This window comes from Triticum urartu, chromosome 6A (genome assembly GCF_056163025.1).
Source record: "Triticum urartu cultivar PI428250 chromosome 6A, HENAU_Tu73, whole genome shotgun sequence".
Classification (NCBI taxonomy): Eukaryota; Viridiplantae; Streptophyta; class Magnoliopsida; order Poales; family Poaceae; genus Triticum; species Triticum urartu.
In genome coordinates, this window is record NC_141878.1 from 286,156,244 (window position 1) to 286,181,684 (window position 25,441).

The 25,441-nt window shown below is 41.9% G+C and overlaps 1 protein-coding gene across 1 annotated transcript; it reads left to right on the forward strand.

Annotated features, from left to right (window-relative positions):
• Positions 1 to 24,764: 24,764 nt before the first annotated feature.
• On the forward strand, positions 24,765 to 25,167 carry LOC147965019 (uncharacterized). The gene is made up of 2 exons (XM_087528114.1): positions 24,765 to 24,830; positions 24,907 to 25,167. The coding sequence occupies exons 1-2, from the start codon at positions 24,765 to 24,767 to the stop codon at positions 25,165 to 25,167; spliced, it is 327 nt and encodes a 108-aa protein (XP_087384240.1).
• The last annotated feature ends 274 nt before the right edge of the window (positions 25,168 to 25,441 follow it).

The following is a 25,441-nucleotide window of genomic DNA, read 5'->3' on the forward strand; positions in this document are numbered from 1 at the left end:
CATGTGAATCTCCTCATTCTGATGATGAGTCATTTGACTCCAACTATAAACTGTTCAAAAATCAGAATGGTGAAGTATTTGCTAGATATGTTGGCACTAACTGTAGGAACGGTCCTCCTATGAAGAAAATCTGGGTTCCCAAAAGATGCCTTGAAAATCTTCAGGTGAATGTCATCATGACGACACCTGTGAAGAATAGGAACCCCAGACCAAATTCTTCATATGGATCCAAGTCCTCATACGGAGCAAACTCTTCACATGGATCATATTCCTCAAAAGGATCAAAGTCCTCATATGAACATCATCGTGCTAACCCGTCTGTCTCGCAGGGAAGATCTAAGGATTATGGATATGTGCATTATTCTTCAAATCATTATGTCCATAAGTCCTCGAAGAATTTCTCTGCTTACTCTTATGCTTACTCTAACCCCTCTTATGTGAAACGAAATGGACTGGCTTCTATGCCATCCTTCTCGTATGGAGCTCGCAGAGTGATGAACTCTTTGCCACCCCTTCAGATGTGGGTGGTGAAGAAAAAGAACTAATCTCTTCTGCAGGGTCAGGTCTCCAGACTTACGTAATCGTCTGAAGAATTTGCTGGAGACCTGAGCATGCCTGATAGGACGCAGGCTAATCATGAAGAAATGAACTTTCATTTCTCACGTCCTCATACTACTTTATCTGTTCTTCTGCTTGATGAAATTGATTTGATGAATTGATGTCATATTCTTCACTGATGAAGTATATGAGTTCGTAAGTTGCACTAATTCATTTGCATGATGATCAACCCAAAGCCACTGAGTGGGTCCTCGATAGTGGATGTACAAATCACATGACTGGTGACAAGAATCTATTGATGAATGCTCCATTATCTCCGTCGCATCCGAAGCATATCATCTTTGCCGACAAAGGCAAAAGTCAGGTATTGGGTCTAGGTAAGGATTCAATCACAAAGGATCGACACATGGACAAAGTCATGCTTGTCGAGTCCTTAGGATACAACCTTATGTCTGTCTCGATGCTTTGTGATCTTGATATAGTTGTTGTCTTTGGCAAGTATCGTTGTGTTGTGTTATGGAAGCTGACAATTCCAAAGTCTTCGAAGGCTTTAGGAGAGGAGACCTGTATATTATTGATTTCTCTACAGGACCACAACCAGCCGTGTGCCTACTTGCAAAAGCTTCATAAGGATGGCTCTAGCATCGACGACTTGGTCATGCAGGCATGAGGAATTTGCACATGCTTGCGAAGAAGAAGCATGTCATTGGCATCGAGAATGTGAAATTCCTCAAGGATCACCTATGTGGAGCCTGTGAAGCTGGGAAGATGACAAAGGCCAAGCATCCAGTGAAGACTATCATGACCACTACTCGCCCATTTGAATTGCTTCACATGGATCTCTTCGGTCCTAATCATTATTCTACTGTTTCAAATGAAGCAGCTCAATATGGCTTTGTTATTGTTGATGATTACTCTCGTTACACATGGGTACACCTTGTTACTTACAAACATGAAGTGTAGGAAGTCTTCAAACGATTTTCTTCGAGGGCTTCAACCAACTTTGGTGTGAAGATCAAGCACATCAGAAGTGACAATGGCACTAAGTTCAAGAATTCTGTTCTCGATGACTATCTTGATGAACTTGGTATTACTCATGAGTTATCTGCTCCTTATACTCCTCAGCAGAACGGCGTCATGGAGCGCAAGAACGGGACTCTTGCTGAGATGGCTCGCACAATGCTTGATGAATACAAAACACCTCATCGTTTCTGGACTGAGGCAATTGATACTACGTGCCACATCATCAACAGAGTATATCTTCACAAATTCTTCAAGAAGACTGCCTATGAACTCCTCACTGATAAGAAACCCAATGTAAGTTATTTCAAAGTCTTCGGTGCTAAATGTTGGATTAGAGATCCTCATCACAACTCAAAATTTGCACCGAAAGCACATGAAGGTTTTATGCTTGGTTACGGAAAGGACTTGCACACCTACAGAGTCTTCAACAACGTTCGTCACAAGGTTGTTGAAACTGTAGATGTGCGGTTCGATGAAACTAATGGCTCGCAAAGAGAGAACCTACCTACTGTGATAGATGAACCAGCACCTGAGGAAACTATCAAGTTCAAGGCTACTGAGGATGTCATTCCAACTGAAGAAACTGCTGAAGAATTCATTCTAGAAAAAGAAGAACGTCGAGCTAATGCACCTAAAGAAAATACTAAAGAAAATGGTGTTGAAGAGAATGCTGATCAAATTCCTCAACGACAACCGGCTCATCCTCGCATTGCAAAAGAAGTGCAAGTTGAAAAGATCATCAATGACATCAAAGCGCTAGGTCCTCTCACACGCTCAAAAGCTTCACATTTATCTAGCTTTTGTGGGCACTATGCCTTTGTCTCTATCATAGAGCCCACTAAGGTAGATGAAGCATTTCTGGAGCCTAAGTGGATTCAGGCCATGCAAGAAGAATTACATCAGTTCGAGCTCAACAATGTCTGGGAACTAGTCAAACGTCCAGATCCTCGCAAGACAATATCATTGGCACAAAGTGGATCTACCACAACAAGCAAGATGAAAATGGCCTTGTGGTGAGGAATAAGGCACGGCTTGTAGCTCAAGGCTACACACAGGTTGAAGGAATTGATTTCAATAAAACTTTTGCACCTATTGCTAGACTTGAGGCTATTCGCATATTACTTGCTTATGCTAACCATCATGATATCACTTTATATCAAATGGATGTGAAAAGTGCATTCCTCAATGGTAAGCTTGAGGAAGAAGTATATGTTGCTCAACCCTCGGGTTTTGAAGATCTAAAGAATCCTGACAAAGTCTTCAGACTCAACAAGGCCCTCTACGGCCTCAAGCAGGCCCCTCGGGCATGGTATGATACCTTGAAGGAATTCTTCATGAAGAGAGGCCTCAAACCCGGTTCACTCGACCCTACTCTTTTCACTAAATCTTATGATGGTGAATTGTTTGTGTGCCAAATATATGTTGATGATATTATCTTTGGTTGTACTGACCAACGTTATAGTGATGAATTTTCCTATATGATGAGTGGATAATATCAAATGTCTATGATGGGAGAGTTGAAATTCTTCTTAGGTCTTCAAATTCGTCAACAACGCAATGACATATTCATATCTCAGGAGAAATACCTCAAGGATGTACTGAGGAAATTCGGCATGCAAGATTGCAAAGGTGTCAAAATTCCTATGCCCACAAATGGCCGTCTATGCACTGATGAAAATGGTATTGACTTCGATCATAAGGTATACCGCTCCATGATTTGTTCTTTATTGTACTTATGTGCATCTAGGCCAGATATAAGGCTTAGTGTTTGCATGTTTGCCCGATTTCAAGCTACACCGAAGGAATCACACCATAAGGCTGTGAAGCATATTCTTCGATATCTATCTCACACACCAACACTTGGATTATGGTACCCCAAGGGCTCGGCTTTTGATCTCATTCGATATTCTGACTCTGACTATGTTGGTGATCGTGTGGACCGCAAGTCAACATCTGGTACATGTCATTTCCTCGGACGATCTTTGGTCTGTTGGTCCTCGAAGAAACAGAACTGCGTATCACTATCTACTGCTGAAGCTGAGTACATTGCTGCTGGTTCTTGCTGTGCTCAATTGCTATGGATGAAGCAAACTCTCAAGGACTAGGGCGTCAACATGAAGAATGTGCCTCTCTTCTATGACAATGAGAGTGCCATCAAGATTGCTCACAACCCAGTTCAGCACTCGAAGACTAAGCACATTCAGATTCGTCATCATTTTCTTCGTGATCATGTGTTGAAGGGCGACATTTCTATTGAGCATGTGAAGACTGAAGAACATCTAGCTGATATCTTCACAAAGCCCTTGGATGAGAAGAGATTTAGCAAGTTGCGGTGTGAGCTAAATATCCTAGAATCTTCGAATGTTCTTTGAAAAGGACACTCATCCTAACACTTATGCAAAATTGATGACTTAGATGTGCAACACATGAAGAAACGTTTTTCTTCAATCAATGAAGAATAACACTCTTAGTGTGAAGAAATTAACGAAGAATTTGATTCTCAGAACCCTACGATAATTGTACGCGGTGTCTGAAATCATCATTCTTATATGGTGGGTCACATCACCACCAAAAGTTGAAATTCCTCAGTTGTTCATAATCTTCAACTTTGCATTGTCTTCACTGTTTCCGTCGTTTTTCTTCATTGGCTATATATATATATGAGTTTATGTCATCTACATCATTCACTTATTGCTAATTCTTCAAGTTGGTTTTTCTGCTAAGTGAATGTTATCGGACCCTTTCCCCCTCTATGCTATACTCAACTCAATTTGTTCACAAATTCTTCATGTGCGTTCTATTTGAAACTCATTCAAAATCTTCACTGTGTCCTTGTCAGCTGAAGAAATTGGGAACGGAACTTTAAAACCTATCTTATCTAAATTTTCGGCTTTGCCGCTCAAACCGTTCCGCATCCCACGATATACTTATCCTTTCACCCACGATCGCACACGATCTCCACCTCTCAGTACATGGGTGACACATGTCAAGCGAATGAGAAGGGTCAGGGGCACGTTCATCCAATTTCTTCGGGCGAATAGTTTTTCACCGTGGCTATAAATACCCCTCTTCCCCTTCCTCACTTCTTTTCCTCCGCTCGACCTCTCTCCAGCTCGAGCTTCTCAAACCCTAGCGCCGCCGCTACTTCATCGTCACCGGTGAGGAAGAGCTTCACTGCCTCGACCTCGTCGCCGCCGTACTCGTGCCGGCCGCGGAAATCTTCACTCCGCCACCACCATAGCCGTCCTCCTCCGCCAAGTTAGGGCATGGAAGATCTACACAGACAAACTTCACCTCTCCACCTCACTGTTCATCATGTTCTTCATCCAGGGTAATTAAAAGTTACTTTTACTGCCCTCGTTGATTCGAATGATTATCAACAAAATCTTCAAAGGTGTTTTTCTTCATATCTTCACACACTAAAATACCTCACATATCATCTGTTCTTGATTCATTTCTCTAAGCTATGTTTTTCATCAAGATTCCTCAAATGTGTGGATTTTTGATCTACACATCTCTGGAACCTAAGACAAAGAACGCTTAGTGAAATTCTTCAAGACTCATCTGGTCAAATTCCTCAAACTTGTTCTTTTTACAAAACCTTCTAAGAACGCATATGACCTCTCCAAATTCCTCGCAACTATACTCTATTCACAGGTACTCATGTCAGCTGTTGAATCACTAGGTTCTCATCAACTTAACTCATTTGCAGCGTTCCTCGAAGAAAAGTTGCATACTTCTTCAAAGAATTCAATTGTTCAAATTCCTCAACTGAAGAAAATGGCTGACGGTAAGAAGCCATAGAAAGGAGGAAAGAGGGCTGAGGTCAACATAGTGTTTGAAATTCCTGATGGCATATACAAGGATTACCGCACTCCTGATGAAGTCAAGTTTGGAAAAGAGGACAAAAATCAGCGCAAGGTGCGCATACAGAGGATAGAAAGGAGATGGCAAGAGAGTGGAGGGAGTACATATATGTTACTCCCAAGTACATGAAGAAATTCGCACTCAATCCTCCATGCCCAAGACCTCCATTGGCACCTGGCCAAATAGCTGATCCCACCAGCCTCAAGCGCGGTGAGGACTATCCTGATGAATGGGCCAAGTGCCAAGCCAAGTTGCCTAAGCAAGCTAGAGAAGCAGTGAGGAAATTAAATGAAGACTCTGTTGCTGCTGCCTCTGCTGAGGCCTCTGCTGTCAAGCAGAAGAAGGCGATGTCAAAGAAGCCTGAGCGCAAGCCAAGTGCTTCACCAATAGTGCCCTCAAGGCCAAGTTCCTCAGCAATGCCCTCATGGCCAGAATCCTCAAAGCCCTCATGACCAATTCCTCATGCTGCTAATGTTCCTCAGAAGTCCTCAGCTCCTCCGCCAAAGTCTTTGGCCGCTCCGACAAAGTCCTCAGCACCTATGCATCTTGCCACATGTCAAAGGACCACAGGCGTCTCAATTGCCTCAGGAGCTTCAGCTAGTCCCTCAGCTGCACCAAATTCTTCAACGGGACCCTCTCTACTGAAGACAAAGGCCACCGTTGGACGAGGTCCTCGCCCTAGTCCTCAGAAGAAGCAAGTCGCCTTCCAAATGCCGTCTGAATAAGACAAAGCTGATGATGAAGAACTTGCTAAAATCATCAGAGACAAGTAGGTCAGGGCCGCTAGTGCCAAAGGAAGTAATGTGCCATTAATGCTGGATCCAAAGTTGATCCTTGACTTCATTGACTTGTGGCACAAGGACCCCAACACACCTCTTCCTGAGCTGAACCTCACTCCTGGTCAAAGTCATGTACTGACTCACTTCATTGATGAAGAGAAATGGAAATTTGAACAGGGGAGGAGGGTGAAGAAAGCGCAGTACAAGAAAGAGCGCTTTCTGAAGCAAAATGATCTGAAGCTTTCACCTGAAGAACTTGTTGCTCTCCAATCTGAAATTAAGAAACTGAGTGATGAATTTGATTGCTATTATGCTGACTGGCTGGGAGCCAAAGTCAGATTTGTAAAGATAACTGAACTGTTCACTTCCAATGTTGCAGCCCCAACGCAACAAGAAATTCCTCAGGCTGAAGCATCTGCTCAGCCTACTAAAGAAAATGCCAGCACCGCTGATGACAATCAGGCTGCTGAAGAAAATGTGAGTTCCAGGGCTGATGACTGTGTTCTAGCCGCTGAAGAAATTGCCAGGACATCCACTAGTGGTGCGCCTGAAGAAACTGAGGAAATCAAGGCAACTGCATCAGTTGTGCCTGAAGAAAATCAACCTGATTCTTCTTCTCCTCCTACGCCAACACCAACTCCGATCCTTCCATCTGCATCAGATGTGAAGAAGACCTAGGCCACAGAGCGTACAACAGTGAAGAAAAGGAGAGGATCAGCTACTTCAGATGCTTCAGCTCTGAAGAAGATGAAGCCTTTGACCAGTTCATTTGCTAATCCCATTGATGTTGTTCCAATCTCAACCATGCCATCGAAGGACCTTGTTCCTTTTGATGAAGAATATGTGATCCCCAGCGGATCTGATGAAGAAACTCCTTCTGCTGCTTCATCTGAGCAGTTGGATGAAGAAATTGAAGTAGATACGATCCCTTCAACACCTGTCATCTCCTCGCCCATGCCTCAGTTCAGCAGCTGAAGAGGCTGGCTTTGAAGAAATGGAAGATGAAGATGTGGACGTTGGCTGCTCCACACCAGTAATAAGTGATGAATTCTGAGAAAGTCAGCATCCAAACTCTCCAACGTTCAAACCGTTGCAGCAAATACCTCAGTCACCTGCACAAATTGTTCAAATGGGCTCTGAAGAAACTCACCCCACTTCATCTGTGCGTGAAGAAATTCCAGCCACTAGCGTTGAAGAAACTGCTGCTGCTGAACATCTGAAGACACGGACTGCCACTGAAGAGGAACCAGAAAATCCTTAGCCTGAAGAACCTGAGATTGCGATTCCTGAGGTCATGATGCAACTCACTGACACTCCTCTGCCCAAGCCAAAGGATCCATTCTCACGCAAGCAAAAGTTCAAGGCTGATGATTTCTTCGGCGAGCATGTATTCTTCGAAGACTACAACCATTATAACTCTGATCGCATTAGGAACAGGCGTTTCTGGACTGCTAGTCAAGCCAATTTCTATTCCTCAGTGTTGTTCAACAAAGAGAAAATCTTCTACCATGAGCACATTCCTCACATGGATATGGAATCTCTGTCGTGTTTCGTGCCAGTCCTCAGTGTTCTTCACGATGCTGGACTGTTGAATTTTTGCTCTGACATCTGTGACTGGAATGAAGAACTGATTCTTCAATTCTATGCAACGCTGCACATCACATGAGATTCTGCAAATGTGAATTCATGGGTGCTGGATGGATGTCTGAAAACACTCACTACATCGCACCAGCGTATGAATTGCTTCGTGCCTTACCACTCAGTCCTCCCCTTGAAGAAGCTCATTGCATCTACAGTGAACCTGAGCTTACAAATCACTACATGCAGGTTCTGATGAAACCTTTGAAGCCAGGTCAGACCCCACGAACCAAATTCCTCGTGAAGGAATTACTTTATGTGCCCAGAACTGTGTATCGTATTCTTACGAGGACAATGAGTCCTATCAAAGGCCACGACTCATCTGATGAGGAAATTGTTGGCATCATGAAGAATCTGGTATTCAACATTGTTCATGGCATTCCTGTCAATTATCACGATTTCTTCATGAGGACTCTGGAAAATGTTGCACTGTCTCCGTTTGAGCTGAAGCCTTATGCACCTTGGATTATGATATTCCTCAGCACAAGGTCTTCACTCAACTACAAAGCTGATTTTCAGAATCACCTCAACTACTTGCCCCCGATTGAAGTCCTCAAGCAGACCTATTCCTCAGTTGATGAAAAGGGCAAGGCACTAGCTGTTATAGATGAAGGAATTTGTCCATTGGATGGTCAGTTTCGCAAAGCTGCCTCTTATTCCACCAATGATGACTCTGCCACACATGACTCTGCCAATGCACCCAAGTCTACTCCTCAAGCCACTGCTCCTCGTGTGATGACTGATCGTGAGCTTCTGCTTAGTCTTCACCAGAAGGTGGATCGAAATCATAAATGGCTTAAGCGTCAGTTTGGTTCATTTCTTCACAACATGACTGCTACACACAGTGCAGTGAAGAAAAACCATTACTACCTCCATGAAGTCTTTGGTCGCACCTGGGAAATACTGTCACATCTGTATGGTGAAGATCTGAAGAAAATGGGTCTCAAGGAAGATTTTGACTGGTCTGCACCTCCACCGAAGAAATTCAAGAAGGTCAAGGTTCCTTCTCTGGTGGCTAGCTCATTTTCTTCATCGCGCGGCACTGATGAGAATGAAGACTTGAACGACACTGCGGCAGGCCCTACTATGACAAACGACCCCAACAACGCTGGCGCTCCTTCATCAACTTGATATTCTTCAGGGGCGTTAGTCCTCATATTCGATCCTTTTGGTCATTTGATGACAAAGGGGGAGAATTTTGAGTTAGTCTTCAAGCGGGTCTTTCTATATGGGCGTTTTTTTTCCAAGTTACAACTCTCGTTCTTCTGAGACTTTATTGGATCGAGTTGTAAACTTAAACCCGATGGTGCTCTGATACTCTTGAGACATTTTTCTGCATGCTTATTCCTCGTTAATATCATTGCACGCATGCTGAATTACATCAGTCACCATATTTCATCATGCATTTGAAATTCTTTACTGTTATATGTCAAATGCGTGTATGAATTACAAGATATAGGGGAGATCTCCATGATTGAACTCTTCAAGTGTGCATTGCTTCAAAAGAAAATTCCTCACTATGCACATATTCAGGGGGAGTTCTTCTATATCTTGCAATCAAATTCCTTAATATCAGTATTTACACTTCATATGTTTTTCCCCGTTGAAAACTTAACCTATATTGTCATCAATCACCAAAAAGGGGGAGATTCTAAGTGCATCTAGTGCCCCTTAGTGATTTTGGTGTATTGAAGACTTATAGGTTAAGGGACTAATGAGTTTGTGAGTGTACACAGGTCTATAAGTCCATGAGGAGTTTGATATTTACAGAGAAAGTCGACCCCTAAAAATGAAGTTCTTCGACTGAAGACTTTGGCTTTCTGAAGACTTTGAAAGTGAAGAAATTGGTGTGACCTTGAAGACTTGGTATTCATTCGAGGAACATGAAGCGTGAAGACTTTTGTTTTCGTAATTTCATTTTCTCTTTCTTGAGTCATAGGAAACACCGTACTGTTAAAGGGGGTCGAGGAAATACTAAGGAAAAATTTCCATGTGATGCTAAACTCAAAATACTACACCTACCAATCCCTTCGAGTGAAGCCATTGGAAATTTCATACAATCCATTCATATTCTTCAGTGACAGAGACGAAGTTCTTCTGGTCTCTGAGGAATTTGTTCTGACTGAGGAGTTAGGAATTCGCCAGTGCGGATTGCCTACACAGTGAGGAACATGATAGCCCTGAGGATTTAGCTACTCAAAATTCCGACCGTTGATGTGCTATGCGCCAGCTGTCCCAAAATATCTATCCCCTAACAGTCATATCATTGAAGGGCATTTATGTCTTATCATGTCGGGCTGCTCCCTAGGCTATAAATAGCCGCCCCCCTACAACCACTAGCTGGTTGGCTGCTCCAAGAGAAACTGACACTTATCATTTGAGAGCAACCCATCCTCCGAGAACTTTGAGAGAAAATCATCAAGTGAGGAAAAATCCAAACCCAAGCACCTACAAACCCCAAGTGATTGAGCATCACTAAAGAGATTGATCATGTGTGGATCCGACGCTTGTTACCTTTGAAGACTGTGCTTCTTCTAGACGGTTAGGCGTCATGGTCTAGAGCATCCAAGAGGAATTTTGGATCGCCGGGTGACCAAGTTTGTGAAGGTTCGGAAGTCACCTGAAGACTTACCACGGGTGATTGGACGAGGTCTGTGTGACCTTAGTTCAAGGAGATTATGGTGAGGACTTGGTGTCCTGAGCTGCGTGCTCAGGACTGGGTGTCCGGGACTGTGTGTCCTCAAGTTTAAATACTCAACCGCTCCAACCAGACGTACAACTGAGACAACAGTTGGAACTGGTCTACCAAATCATTGTCTTCACCAAGCTTACTGGTTCTATTCCCTCAACTCTTCCATTTCCTCATAACTGTGTTGTGTGTTTGTTCATATGTGTGTTTGAAGACTTTGACTGAAGACTTTCTCAATTTCCTCAGTTCAATTTCTTCAGTCTGTTTGTCTTCATCCTGTGTTATCCTGTGCTTACGCTTCCTGTACTCTGTGCCTGTCTTCATTTCATCATGATGACTATGCTTGTGTTCTATTATGTTTACTTTTGAGTACTTAATCCGCTGCTAGTAGTTCTTCGCTAAGGAATTTCCTCACCGGCAAATTCATCAGTGAAGAATTTCATAAAATCGCCTATTCACCCCCCCCCCCTATAGTCGATATAACGCACTTTCAAGGGAAATAGATGAAGTATTCTTTAAACAGGGACCTATTTTGAAACACAACTTGCCTGTTGAAATTCTAGGGGATCCTCCTCCACCCAATGGTGATCCCGTTTTTGAACTTAAACCATTACCTGATACTCTTAAATATGCTTATCTTGATGAAAAGAAGATATATCATGTTATTATTAGTGCTAACCTTTCAGAGCAGGAAGAAGAGAAATTATTGGAAACTCTGAAGAAGCACTGTGCTGCTATTGGATATACTCTTGATGATCTTAAGGGTATTAGTCCCACTCTATGCTAGCACAAAATAAAAATTGGAGAAAGAAGCTAAACCGGTTGTTGATCACCAACGACGGTTGAATCCTAAGATGAAAGAAGTGGTAAGAAATGAAATACTAAAGCTTCTGGAGGCAGGTATAATTTATTCTGTTGCTGATAGTCAGTGGGTAAGTCATGTCCATTATGTCCCTAAGAAGGGAGGTATTACTATTATTCCTAATGATAAAGATGAATTGATCCCACAAAGAATTGTTACAGGTTATAGAATGGTAATTAATTTCCGCAAATTAAATAAAGCTACTAGAAAGGATCATTATCCTTTACCTTTTATTGATCAAATGCTAGAAAGATTATCCAAACATACACATTTTTGCTTTCTAGATGGTTATTCTGGTTTCTCTCAAATACATGTGTCGAAATAGGATTAGGAAAAGACCACTTTTACTTGCCCTTTCGGTACCTTTGCTTATAGACGTATGCCTTTTGGTTTATGTAATGCACCTGCTACCTTTCAAAGATGTATGACTGTTATATTCTCTGACTTCTGTGAAAAGATTGTTGAGGTTTTCATGGATGATTTCTCCGTGTATGGAACTTCTTATGATGATTGCTTAAGCAACCTGTATCGATTTTTGCAGAGATGTGAAGAAACTAATCTTGTCTTGAATTGGGAGAAGTGCCACTTTATTGTTAATGAAGGTATTTTCTTGGGGCATAAAGTTTCTGAAAGAGATATTGAAGTTGATAAAGCTAAAGTTGATGCTATTGAAAAGATGCCGTGTGCTAAGGACATTAATGGTATAAGAAGTTTCCTTGGTCATGCCGGTTTTTATAGGAGGTTCTTTAAGGACTTCTCAAAAATTTCTAGGTCTCTGACTAATCTCTTACAAAAAGATGTTCCTTTTGTCTTTGATGATGATTGTGTAGAAGCATTTGAAATATTAAGAAAGCCTTGATTTCTGCACCTATTGTTCAGCCACCTGATTGGAATTTACCCTTTGAAATTATGTGTGATGCTAATGATTATGTTGTAGGTGCTGTTCTAGGACAAAGAGTTGATAAGAAATTAAATGTTATCCAATATGCTAGTAAAACTCTAGACAGTGCCCAGAGAAATTGTGCTACTACTGAAAAAGAATTTTTAGTAGTTGTATTTGCCTGTGATAAGTTCAGACCTTATATTGTTGATTCTGAAGTAACTATTCACACTGATCATGCTGCTATGAAATATCTTATGGAAAAGAAAGATGCTAAACATAGACTCATTAGATGGGTTCTCTTGCTACAAGAATTTTATTTGCATATTATTGATAGAAAGGTAGCTAAGAACCCTATTGCAGACAACTTGTCTAGGTTAGAAAATGTTCTTGATGACCCACTACCTATTGATGATAGTTTTCCTAATGAACAATTAGCTGTCATAAATGCTTCTCGTATTGCTCCATGGTATGTTGATTATACTAATTACATTGTTGCTAAATTTATACCACCTAATTTCACATACCAGCAAAAGAAAAAGTTTTTCTATGATTTAAGACATTACTTCTGGGATGATCCACACCTTTACAAAGAAGTAGTGGATGATGTCATTAGATGTTGTCTACCTGAGCATGAACAGGAACAAATCCTACGCAAGTGTCACTCCAAGGCTTATGGAGGACACCACGCTGGAGATAGAACTGCACATAAGGTATTGCAATCTAGTTTTAATTGACCTACTATTTTCAAAGATGCCCGTAAGTTTGTCTTGTCTTGTGATGAATGTCAAAGAATTGGTAATATTAGTAGATGTCAAGAAATGCCTATGAACTAGTCACTTGTTATTGAACCATTTGATGTTTGGGGCTTTGATTATATGGGACCATTTCCTTCCTCTAATGGGTATACACATATTTTAGTTGTTGTTGATTACATTACTAAGTGGGTAGAAGCTATTCCAACTAGTAGTGTTGATCATAACACTTCTATTAAGATGCTTAAAGAAGTTACTTTTCCGAGGTTTGGAGTCCCTAGATACTTAATGACTGATGGTGGTTCACATTTTATTCATGGTGCTTTTCGTAAAATGCTTGCTAAGTATGATGTTAATCATAGAATTGCATCTCCATATCACCCACAGTCTTGTGGTCAAGTCGAACTAAGTAATACAGAGCTTAAATTAATTTTGCAAAAGACTATTAATAGATCTAGAAAGAATTGGTCCAAGAAACTTGATGATGCATTATGGGCCTATAGAACTACATATAAAAATCCTATGGGTATGTCTCCATATAAAATGGTTTATGGAAAAGCATGTCACTTACCTCTCGAACTAGAACATAAGGCATATTGGGCCATTAAATAGCTCAATTATGACTTCAAACTTGCCGATGAAAGAGACTATTTGACATTAGCTCACTTGATGAGTGGCGAACCTAGGCCTATGAGAACGCCAAGTTGTTTAAAGAAAAAGTTAAAATATGGCATGACAAAAGGATACAAAAGCGTGAATTTAATGTAGGTGATTATGTTTTGTTATACAACTTTCGTTTAAGATTTTTTGCAGGAAAACTCCTCTGTAAATGGGAAGGTCCTTACGTTATTGAGGAGGTCTATCATTCTGGTGCCATAAAAATCAACAACTTCGAAGGCACAAATCCGAGGGTGGTGAACGGTCAAAGAATCAAACATTATATCTCAGGTAATCCCATAAATGTTGAAACCAATGTTGTTGACACTGTAACTCCGGAGGAGTACATAAGGGACACTTTCCAAAACGTTTCAGACTCCGAAAAGGAATAGGTATGTGGTACGGTAAGTACACTGACTCCAAAAAAGATCTAATAGCAATTTTTCTCCATTTTGGAATATTTAAGAAAATAGGAAAATAAGAAGTAGTCTAGAAAGTACACAAGGCATCCACGAGGGTGGAGGGTGTGCCCCCTGCCTCGTGGGCACCTCGTGTGCCCTCCGAACTCCGTTTTCTTGCACGATACTTCTTTTAGTCGGTAAAAATTCATTATATAATCTCCTGAAGGTTTTGACCACCATACTACACAAATATCTCATGTTCTTGTTCCGAGCTGTTTTCTGCCAGAGTTTTCAAGGCCAGGCATCATGTCATCCCCCTCCTCCAACAACGCGGGCGGCGATGCTTGGCTAATGAAGATAGAGATGAAGCGAGAGGAAATTGGGGAAATCAAGGAAGGTGACAAGATCAAGGAGGTCGCAAAGCAGCAAGTCCCGACAGTAGAAGAAGAAGGCTCCTCTCAACCTTACTACAACCATCTCACCCCAACTAAGATTAAAGATTTCAAGATGATTGAGCTAGCTCGCATACAAAATAAGTATCTCACACGTGAAAATCTTTTGTTGCAAGAGCATATCACCACACTCAAGGGCATTATCCGCAAGTTGGAGGATCTCCTACACTCGATGTGCGACACTACATCATCAACAACTCCATCATCACTATCACCTCTGGAGAACTGAGTATCGGGTATGGGCACTCCCCTTGGCAACTGCCAAGCTTGGGGGAGTGCCCTGGTATCATATCACCATCACACCTCTATCTTTACCATTTTTGTTAGTTCGATCCTTTTGGTTATATCTTGATCTAGTAGAATAAAGTTTAGTAAGATCTAGATTTGAGTTTTGAGTTGATCCTTATCTATCTAATCGAGTCCGTGAGCTATATATAATAAAGATTAGTTTTGAGTCAAGGGCTTGGTTATCTTGCTATGATCTTGAGGGAATAAAAAAATAAAAAAAATAAAAGAAAGAACAAAAAGAAATAAAGAGATCATATTGATCTTATGGAGAGTAATGACTTCACATATAAAGAGTATCATGAATAAAAGTTGTTGAGAGTTGACAAACATAGTTTTGGTCATCGTTGCAATTAATAGGAAGTAATAAAGAAAGAGAGGTTTTCACATATAAATATACTATCTTGGACATCTTTTATGATTGTGAGCACTCATTAAAATATGACCATGCTAAAAAGTTGATGTTGGACAAGGAAGACAACGTAACGGGTTATGCTTTCTTATATCCGAAATAAATTATATTGCCATGGATCATCCAACATGTTGAGCTTGCCTTTCCCCCTCATGCTAGCCAAATTCTTTGCACCAAGTAGAGATACTACTTGTGCTTCCAAATATCCTTAAACCCAGTTTGGCCATGAGAGTCCACCATATCTACCTATGGATTGAGTAAGATCCTTCAAGTAAGTTGTCATTATTGCAAGCAATAAAAATTGCTCTCTAAATATGTATGATCTATTAGTGCAGAGAAAATAAGATTTATACGATCTTGTGATATGGAAGAAATAAAAGCGATGGACTACATAATAAAGGTCCCTATCACAAGTGGCAATATAAAGTGACGTTCTTTTGCATTAAGATTTTGTGCATCCAACCATAAAAACACATGACAACCTTTGCTTCCCTCTGCGAAGGGCCTATCTTTTTTTTGTCTTATACTTTATACAAGAGTCATGGTGATCTTCACCTTCCCTTTTTACATTTTATCCGTTGGCAAGCACTATATGTTGGAAAGATCCTGATATATATATAGCTAATTGGATGTGGGTTTTCATAAAGCATTAATGTTGACATTACCCTTGAGGTAAAAGGTTGGGAGGCAAAACTATAAGCCCTATCTTTCTTTGTGTCCGATTAAAACTTCATACCCATAAGTATTGCGTGAGTGTTGGCAATTGTGAAAGACTAAATGATAGTTGAGTGTGTGGACTTGCTGAAAAGCTCTTATATTGACTCTTTCTGATGTTATGATAAATTGCAATTGCTTCAATGACTAAGATTATAGTTTGCTAGCTTTCAATGAAGTTTCTAATTCAAAATTTACATTGTGAATGGATTGTTACTTTAGCATAAGAAACCATATTACCATATGTATATATGTTGCTATTCTAAGAATGATCATGATGCCCTCAGGTCCGTATTTTATTTCATCGACACCTCTATCTCTAAAAATGTGGACATAATTTTCGATATCGGTTTCCGCTTGAGGACAAGCGAGGTCTAAGCTTGGGGGAGTTGATACGTCCATTTTGCATCATGCTTTTATATTGATATTTATTGCATTATGGGCTGTTATTACACATTATGTTACAATACTTATGCCTTTTCTCTCTTATTTTATAAGGTTTACATGAAAAGGGAGAATACCGGCAGCTGCAATTCTGGGCTGGAAAAGGAGCAAATATTATAGACCTATTCTGCACAACTCCAAAAGTCCTCAAACTCCATGAAAGTCAGTTTTGGAATATATTAAAAATATTGGGCGAAGAAAGCACCAGAGGGGAGCCAGTCACCGTCCTCGAGGGTGGGGGCACGCCCTAACCCCCTGGCGCGCCCCCTGCCTCGTGGGCCACCTGGGGGCAGTACCCAAGCACCGGTCCACCCACATATCAAATTATCAAAGTAACAAACGCGAATCATATGAGCATGATGAAAACTAGCTTGACGATTATTCCCATGTGTCCTCCGGAGCGCTTTCCTTTATATAAGAGTTTGCCCAGGCTGGTCCTTTGCTACAAAAAGTACTAGGCCACCTTGCTGCACCTTGTTTACTTTTGTTACTTGTTACCCGTTACGAATTACCTTATCACTAAACTATCTGTTACCGATAATTTCAGTGCTTGCAGAGAATACCTTACTGAAAACCGCTTGTCATTTCCTTCTGCTCCTCGTTGGGTTCGACACTCTTACTTATCGAAAGTACTACGATAGATCCCCTATACTTGTGGGTCATCAATAATCCCAAGTGACTCAACAAATATAGCTATGCTCCCCAGCAACGGTGCCAGAAAAAGGTCTTGATAACCCACAAGTATAGGGGATCGCAACAGTTTTCAAGGGTAGAGTATTCAACCCAAATTTATAGATTCGACACAAGGGGAGCCAAAGAATATTTGAATGTATTAGCAGCTGAGTTGTCAATTCAACCACACCTGGAGATTAATTATCTACAGCAAAGTGATTGGTAGCAAAGTAGTTTGATAGTAGTGACAGCAGCAGTAGTAATAGTAACAGTGATAGCAGTAATTTTGTAGCAAGTGTAACAGTGATGATAGCAGTAGTAACTTAGCAGAAACAATATGGAAAAGTTTGTAGGCATTGGATCAATGACTTGTTGGATGATATTCATCATGAGACAGTTATAACCTAGGGCGGTACGGCACTAGCTCCAGTTCATCGATATAATGTAGGCATGTATTCCGTAAATAGTCATACATGCTTTATTAAAAGAACTTGCATGACATCTTTTGTCCTACCCTCCCGTGGCAGTGGGGTCCATATTGGAAACTAAGGGATATTAAGGCCTCCTTTTTAATAGAGAACCAGAACAAAGCATTAACACATAGTGAATACATGAACTCCTCAAACTATGGTCATCACCGGGAGTGGACCCGGTTGTTGTCACTCGGGGGTTGCCGGATCATAACACGTAGTAGGTGACTATAACTTGCAAGATCGGATCTAAAACATGGATATAGTGATGAATTCATAAACGGTTCAGATCTGAGTTCATGGCACCCGGGCCCAAAGTGACAAGCATTAAGCATGGCAAAGTCATAGCAACATCAATCTAAGAACATAGTGGATACTAGGGATCGAGCCCTAACAAAACTAACTCGATTACATGATGAATCTCAGCCAACTCCTCACCGACCAGCCAGCCTACGAAGGAATTACTCACTCCCGATGGGGAGCATCATGGAATTGGGGATGGAGAAGGGTTGGTGATGACGAAGAATGAAGATCCCCCTCTCCGGAGCCCCAAATGGACTCCAGATCTGCCCTCCCGAGGAAGAACATGGCTTGGCGGCAGCTCCGTCTCGTGGGTCATGATAATTCTATCTCCTTCATTTTTTTTCTCCAAAAATAGGAATTTATAGTGTCAGGGTTGAGGTCTGCGGGGCCACCAGGTGGTTACAACCCACCTGGGTGCGCCAGGAGAGGGGGGCGCGCCCTGGTGGGTTGTGCCCACCCAGGGGCCCCTCTCCGTTAGGTGTTGGCTCCAGAAATTCTCATTTATTATATAAAAAATCCTCATGAAGTTTCGTTCCATTCTGAGAACTTTTATTTCTGCACAAAAACAACACCATGGTAGTTCTACTAAAAAGCGTCAGTTCGGGGTTAGTTTCATTCAAATCATGCAAATTAGAGTCCAAAACAAGGGGAAAAGCGTGAGAAAAAGTAGATACGTTGGAGACGTATCAATAGCAGCAGCATAAGTATTTGTCTATCTGGTCTTTTTTGCAGTTCTATTGAAATCTCCCAATGTAATGATTTTCCTGCTAGTTCAGGCTCCAAGTTACTCCTTTACGAAATCGGCAAATAGTAGCACAATACCAAATTACCAATACATATGACAAGCACAATAATCAGGATAAAGACGAGTACCAACCTGTGTGAGGTAGCATATCAATTATTGTTTCCTTTGACCGGAAGCCGAGATAAGCAAAGCGACTGACAGCAAAGGAAGGAAGCAAGCCTAGATAAGCGACTGACTGTAAAGGAAGGAAGCAGTCGAGGCAATGAAGCACCCAAAGGTTTTGTGCAGTTCCACCAAAATCGAGGATCCCTGTTGGCACATATATTGAGAGAGTGAGATTACTATAATAGTGGGACTAGTTGATGAAACATACACTAACAAATAGAAGCACCCTCAGTATCTTAATGGGTAAAGTTAGCAACATAGTAGTCTTGCTTAAAGAGAGGTATTAGTTTATTTAATCAGTGCCAATTAGCTCAACACTCAAAGCATTGCCATGTATCATAGGTTGCAAAACTTTAACGTGCAAAGATAAAGGATTTTCTCATGACAGTAGCACGATACAAATAGAGATGACATCAAACTAATATGGATGAAGGCCTTAGGCCGGTACCAACTTGAGCAAAAAAGCTTATTCATGTAGTCCCAGAAGAGATAATAAAGCATTCACTGGAATCACTCAATAGTATATATTTTTGTGCACTTCAAATGTATGGTTGAAATCACTCTTGTTTACCAGTGCTGAGATTATATCGAAAGATTATCAAGAACTTCCAGCAGAGTTAAAGAACTGGCTGGGATACAGTTCATTGTATTGTCTTGTGTAGTTTCACTAAAATGTATGATTGGCACAACATGATCCCTGTTTGCACAAGTAGGAATAAGGTAAAACCTTCATTAGCTTAGTGAGAAAGGATAGAAAGACATTAGCATATTACTCTAATAGTAGCATCAAATTCATGATGGACAATAGGCAAAACATTGCCTCATTGAACCAATGGCAATAAATTGACATGCAAAACAATAGCACTATTATGTCATGACACTACTATGATTCCCTCCCTACTCCACCACATGATTCACCTCCACAGACACACATACACATGTACATGATTCAGCATAGGGTGCTACTAAAGATTTGTTTAACTCCGATAGGAAAATTTGGCAGCAATAAATTAGTGGTACTTAAGTACTCCTAATTAATTAAGTGACCTTCAAGGAGAGACAGCAAAAGTGGAAGGGTTCCCTGGATGATCGTCTCACATGTAAGGTGGACGTTGCCAGAGCCCTTGAATGGCCTCGGGCTTCGGCAAGATCACCTTGGCACTGTTGATCGTGTAGATCTGGGTCACAGATGCATCCAGAATCCAGTTAATTAGTATGATGTGTCATCAACCCAAGTACTACTCTGCTGCATTTCTCTATCTATCTCTACTCTACTCTACTCTTATAAAAAAACAGAGTTGGCCATGATGATGTGCCTGCCATCCTGCACTATAGGTCGTTCAATTTATATCTGACGGTTAGGAAGGAAACTATGGCAATTTTGCAAAAAGGTACCCACAACCCTCTCCACATTTGCAAATAAGGCCTTCCCTATTTCATCCTTTTCTCTCACAAGATAAACAACTCATACAAATGCATCTTGACGTTACGTGCAACACATGGGCATCTTGCTAGTCTTCCAACTAAATTAAGACTAGTGGCAACACAACAATACAATACCACTAGCAAGATGTCAGGATAACATAGGACGGTACCATCGTGTGATCTCCATTTCCACTTTATTCTTCTTCTTCCTCCTCTTCATGCTCTGTTTCTCTTTCTCCTCACCAGTTGGTGAAACCAAGTACATGATTGGCCTTCTATTTCAGAATTGGTTTTTTCAGTGAGGGAGTACAAGTGTACTAGTAAACAATAGCATTATTTTCTCATGCCAGTCGCAATATAGAGATGAACACATGCATTAAATATCATTCTTACCTAAAGGAAGGTTATGGTGCCAATATGGATGATGAGGATTGGAACGCAGATCTCCCTTTGTGCAGTTCCGCCGAAATGAACCAACTGTTACATTTTGACATTCCAGTTAAACAACACAAAAGTCACTTCTTTTAAGAAGTGTTTTCTGCAGTGCACCAAAAGGTCACAACAGCAACCAGGTGAAATGGATATCCCTATTTGCACAAAAAGCTATAGCGGAAACCGTTAGAGTCTCAAACAATTACAGGCAAAAACATTTGGCTAAACTTGTCATGGCTTATAACAGTGGCATGGCTTCATTTTACCTGGGGCATTAGATTAAGAACAGCTAAATATTTGGTATAAGGGCATGGGACAGTAGGTGCACCAGCAGTCCAACACCATGTACCTAAACCGGGGCATAAAGTGGCGATTCAGAGTTTGTTGCCCCGAGAAACAAACATCCAAGAAACATATCTGGCTTGGTCCCATTTTTGTTCCCTCTAGCCACCTACTCCTATGTGTGGATAGAAAATCTAGTCCTAGTCATACCATTGTGTACAGCATTTCCCCTATATTTCCCTTTTCGACCAAGAGACCGGTTGGATGACCGGTCTGTACTACTTTCACCCCTTTCCTTCCTGTTTGTACCAAGTCCAATGTACATACTAAATCCCCCCTTTATTTCTTGTTTGAACCAAGTATAGGATTCGACTCCATGAAGTAGCTTTACCTATAACAATAGAAGAAAAAATAGGTGACATTGGACCATCTGATCGAGAGGGGCTGAGAGCTAGAAAATGATGCACATACAGCGATGTAGAGAGCTGGGGAAGTAGAGCTAGGGCAGTTTCGAAGAAAGATATACCTGAAGGTCGTCGGGATGTGGATAGGTGGGCGGCGGGAGGCCGGATCTGCCCACACTACGGCAGCGACGAAGGGATCGGAGGACCTCCCGCGCCGGTGCTCGGCCAGAGATAATGGTGCGGCCGGCAGTGGGTCTCCTCCCTCGCTGTCGACGACGGCCTAAACGCTGCCCCTCCTATCATTCACCTGTGGAGGGGGATACATCCGGATCTGTAACCAGCGGTGAGGGTAGAAATACTGTGTTACCACCGCTATCTTGTTTAGATCTGGAGAGGATGAGAGTGTGTGAATAGAGCAACCCTAGCAAGCAAGCACGGAGGCTCTAGTCTATATATACATGTAGTGGGGTAGTTTTCCTTTTTCACTCCATCAAAACAATCGTTTAAAATCGTGTACGTGCCAGGTCACCATTTTTTTGAGTTGTTGATTGTTTTTTGAGATAGCTACCTGCTTAATCCAAGTGGTGTTATGGTGTGCTAGGTCGCACTTTGTATCGTTCAAGTCTGGTACAAGACCCTCCATTAAACGAACAACCACCACCTCGTAAAATTTGTGAACAAGCCCACGGCTCAAATTATCAGAAACGTGGACTGCCCCAACATGCATTATTATTTATATTTTCTATGTAGGAGTATCCTCAAAGCAAAATGTGAGAGTACAATATTTATTGGGCCCCTTTGTAATTGGTGCTAAATTTTGACCAAAGATTTAACTGACAAAATGTTAGTGCATGTTAACAAAAATTATATCGTTTGATTCATATTTGAACATAGTTTTCAATGATGTAATTTTTTGTCACATGCATGAACATTTGGTTAGTTATATTTATAGTCAAAATTTGGCAAGGTGCATTAAATCAACACATGCAAGTATCAAAAGGGAAGTCACGACATGAATGCATGCATTGAAATTAATGCATTGGTAAACGCAAATTATTGAAATATATCGAGTGCAGTGCTTTGATGTGTCGCGTCAACTCGTACAACAACGAGAAGTTTGATTACAATGCCCTCTCCCTCGTGGACTAAGCTCCTATGCCTTAACTGTACCTGCCTTTGGCTGTATGATAGGTGGGCCACCCACCTATTGGGCCCGCCTGTCATACACGCAAAGGCAGGAGTAGTAAGTCAATGAAGCTCTCCCTCCCGCACGTGGTGGACATGTAGCAGTTCATTTGGTGTCAGATGGCCAAAAGCATACTGTAGTACTCCACTGCATTAGTACTCCATCATTGTTTGACTTCCCGAAGAGGCGAAGAGACAAGCGCAGCATGGATGCTCGTGTGGCAGTTTCATGTGTAGAGTAGTCAAGGATAGCGTGTACCATGCCTCTAAGCTTAAAATCATTGGGGTCGGCTCCATGCTATGAGGCCGTCTGAAAGCATTTTTTTATTAAAATAATCTTCTGGCCCTACCTGTCATCCTGGTGATTGTAGTTTGCATGCTCATCTGGTCAAGACAGGAATATATATTTAAATTTGTCGTGGGGTAAACGTTAGAGGTTGCAGCAAATATATTGTACACTACGGGTCTTTTAGGCAAGTTTAGAGGCAAGCATGTGGGGCCAGTGCTATGATGTGTCACGTCAAATCGTACAACGAGGAGAAGCTTGATTTTACTACTACACGCCTTCTCCCTCTCCCATGCGCGTGGTGGCTCGTAGACGAGGATAGGCTTTTTCTTATACTACAACAAGCTATCCCTCCCGCACGCGGTGGATGGACATGCAGCAGTGGATTCGATACTGTAGAAGTAGTAGTAACATCATTGTTTGTCTTCTCGAAGAGGCGAAGAGCCAAGCGCAACCCGAACATGGCAGTTGCGAACGCTCACGTGGCAGTCTTTGTGTAGGGGTGGGGCGTGGTGCGGAGCCTTGGAGCACGCATATAGCCAGGCTCTTGCATGATACCAAATTGCTATGTGAGCCCACTATTGTAGTACTCCCTCTGTTCCTAAATACAAGTCTTTTTAGAGATTTCAAATGACTACCACATACGGGTGTATATAGACATATTTTAGAGTGTAGATTCACTCATTTTGCTCCGTATGTAGTCACTTGTTGAAATCTCTAGAAAGACCTATATTTAGGAATGGAGGGAGTACTTGCTAGTATAGCCCTATAAACCGGAAAGGAGTATAATATTTTCCTTTCTAGAGATTTCAACAAGTGACTAGACTACACCCTAAATGAGTACATATGGAGCAAAATGAGTGAATCTACACAGTAAATAAATACGTAGTTCTCTCGTTTTCTTCAACGCCTTGGTCGCGGTGCACAATATTGAGGGGCTGTTTGGTTCCCAGCCACACCTTGCCACACTTTGCCACACCTCATCTTAGGCAAGTTTGTCCAAGTTAGGTAGGTGTTTGGTTCTAGCCACACCTAAGGCAAGAATATTTTTATGAGCAGTGAACCCCACATGTTATAGACACAAAAAGTGTGGCAAGATTCCCTTAGGCAAGCCAATGTGTGGCTAACAATTTGAGCAACTCAAGTATGGCAAGTGTGGCAAAAATCATGTGGCAATATATGGAAAATATAGTCACAATACAAACAGCCCCTGAGTATATGACTACCCGCTCTATCTACTTGTGGGGCATCAAAGCATCTGGGCCCGCGTGCCATCCACCAAATCATAGTGAGGTGCTACAGTCGAGACTCACTGGTCACCCCGGTGTGGCCGTCATGACCCATCATATCACAAAACCCACACCTTTACCAGGAGTGGTAAAGTGGCCTCGAAGTTAGACTGGATGAAGCAACCATCATTTCACTGGAACGCTCGTTGAAGCCCTTTCTCCCCTTTCTTGAAGAAAACCTCACTCTAGGCTACTCACTTCTGCCATTTTTCTTCTGTACCGACAAAGGAAAGGTGGGCGAATCAGTGATGCTACTATATTTTCATTCCAAGAATCCTCTTTTTGCGAAGCATCGACCGGTTCTCACAGCCTATTCTTTTCCCGTTTTCATTGCGATTGTGATTTCCTTTCGATTGCTTTTTGTTTGTCAGTTCATTGATGGATCCTAGAGCACTAGGCAAAGAGTTGCCGGCGGACAACCCACTGGAGACAGCGATCTCCAGGAAGTGAGTACCGACCAATGAGTTGACCATGTTGGTGGGCCAACCCATGGAGACGAAGAACTCCAAGAAACAAGCACTGGCCAAAGAGTTGATGACGTTGGCGGATGAACTCCTCAAATAAAGCTAGAAGAACAACAAGGGACCCACTGTGCCTACCCCAGAAACTCTAATGGCCACCTATGCGAGGCTCAAGGCCGAGTTTGAGGAGATAGTCACCGTTGAGAAGCAGTATTCCCCTGGCAAGGTGATGGCCCCCATCGAGGATGAGGAAATGGCCCCCGGAGGGATGGGATCCCCCGGTGAGCTACACAAGGTAAAAATAATGGCTTGCCATAGTTGTGGTTTTTGATTATTTGCAATGTGCTTGCTAATATGTTAGGGTTGTGCAGGTGCCGATGGACGTCCTTGATGATTCTGATGTCGCGGCCCGTCTTGTGGACAACGCCCCAGAGATCGTTTTTGATGCCACGGTCCGTCCTATGGACATCGCCCCAGAGATCGATTCCGATGCCGTTGTCCATCCTATGGACATCACCCTAGAGATCGATTCTGATGTCATGGTCCGTCCTGTGGACATCGCCCTAGAGATCGATTTCCATGCCGTTGTCCGTGCTGTGGTCATTGCTCGAGAGATCGATGACAAGAAATAGTTGGTCGCGCTAATCCTTCAGGGTAGTTTGCATTGTGTTTAATTACCAGAACGATGTGTGTTATCAAACCATCTTAAGGCTAGTGCATTGTCTTGTGTGGGCGGTACTTGCTACTTTTGTTTGATAGTGAATCATGCGAACCCTCTCCGAGTTATGGAAACAGATGTATCCTCACCAGCTTTTGATGTAATATATGGCATGCTTAGATGTAAGTTTGAATTGTTTATCATATCAGCAGGGCTTGTTTGATGATTCTTGGTGTTAGTAGGCTAGC

Bases quoted from the DNA above. Each gene is read 5' to 3' on its own strand.
- LOC147965019 (XM_087528114.1), top strand. From the start codon at position 24,765: ATGGCCCCCATCGAGGATGAGGAAATGGCCCCCGGAGGGATGGGATCC. The intron at 24,831-24,906 runs GTAAAAATAATG...AGGGTTGTGCAG, and splicing joins CCCCCGGTGAGCTACACAAG to GTGCCGATGGACGTCCTTGA.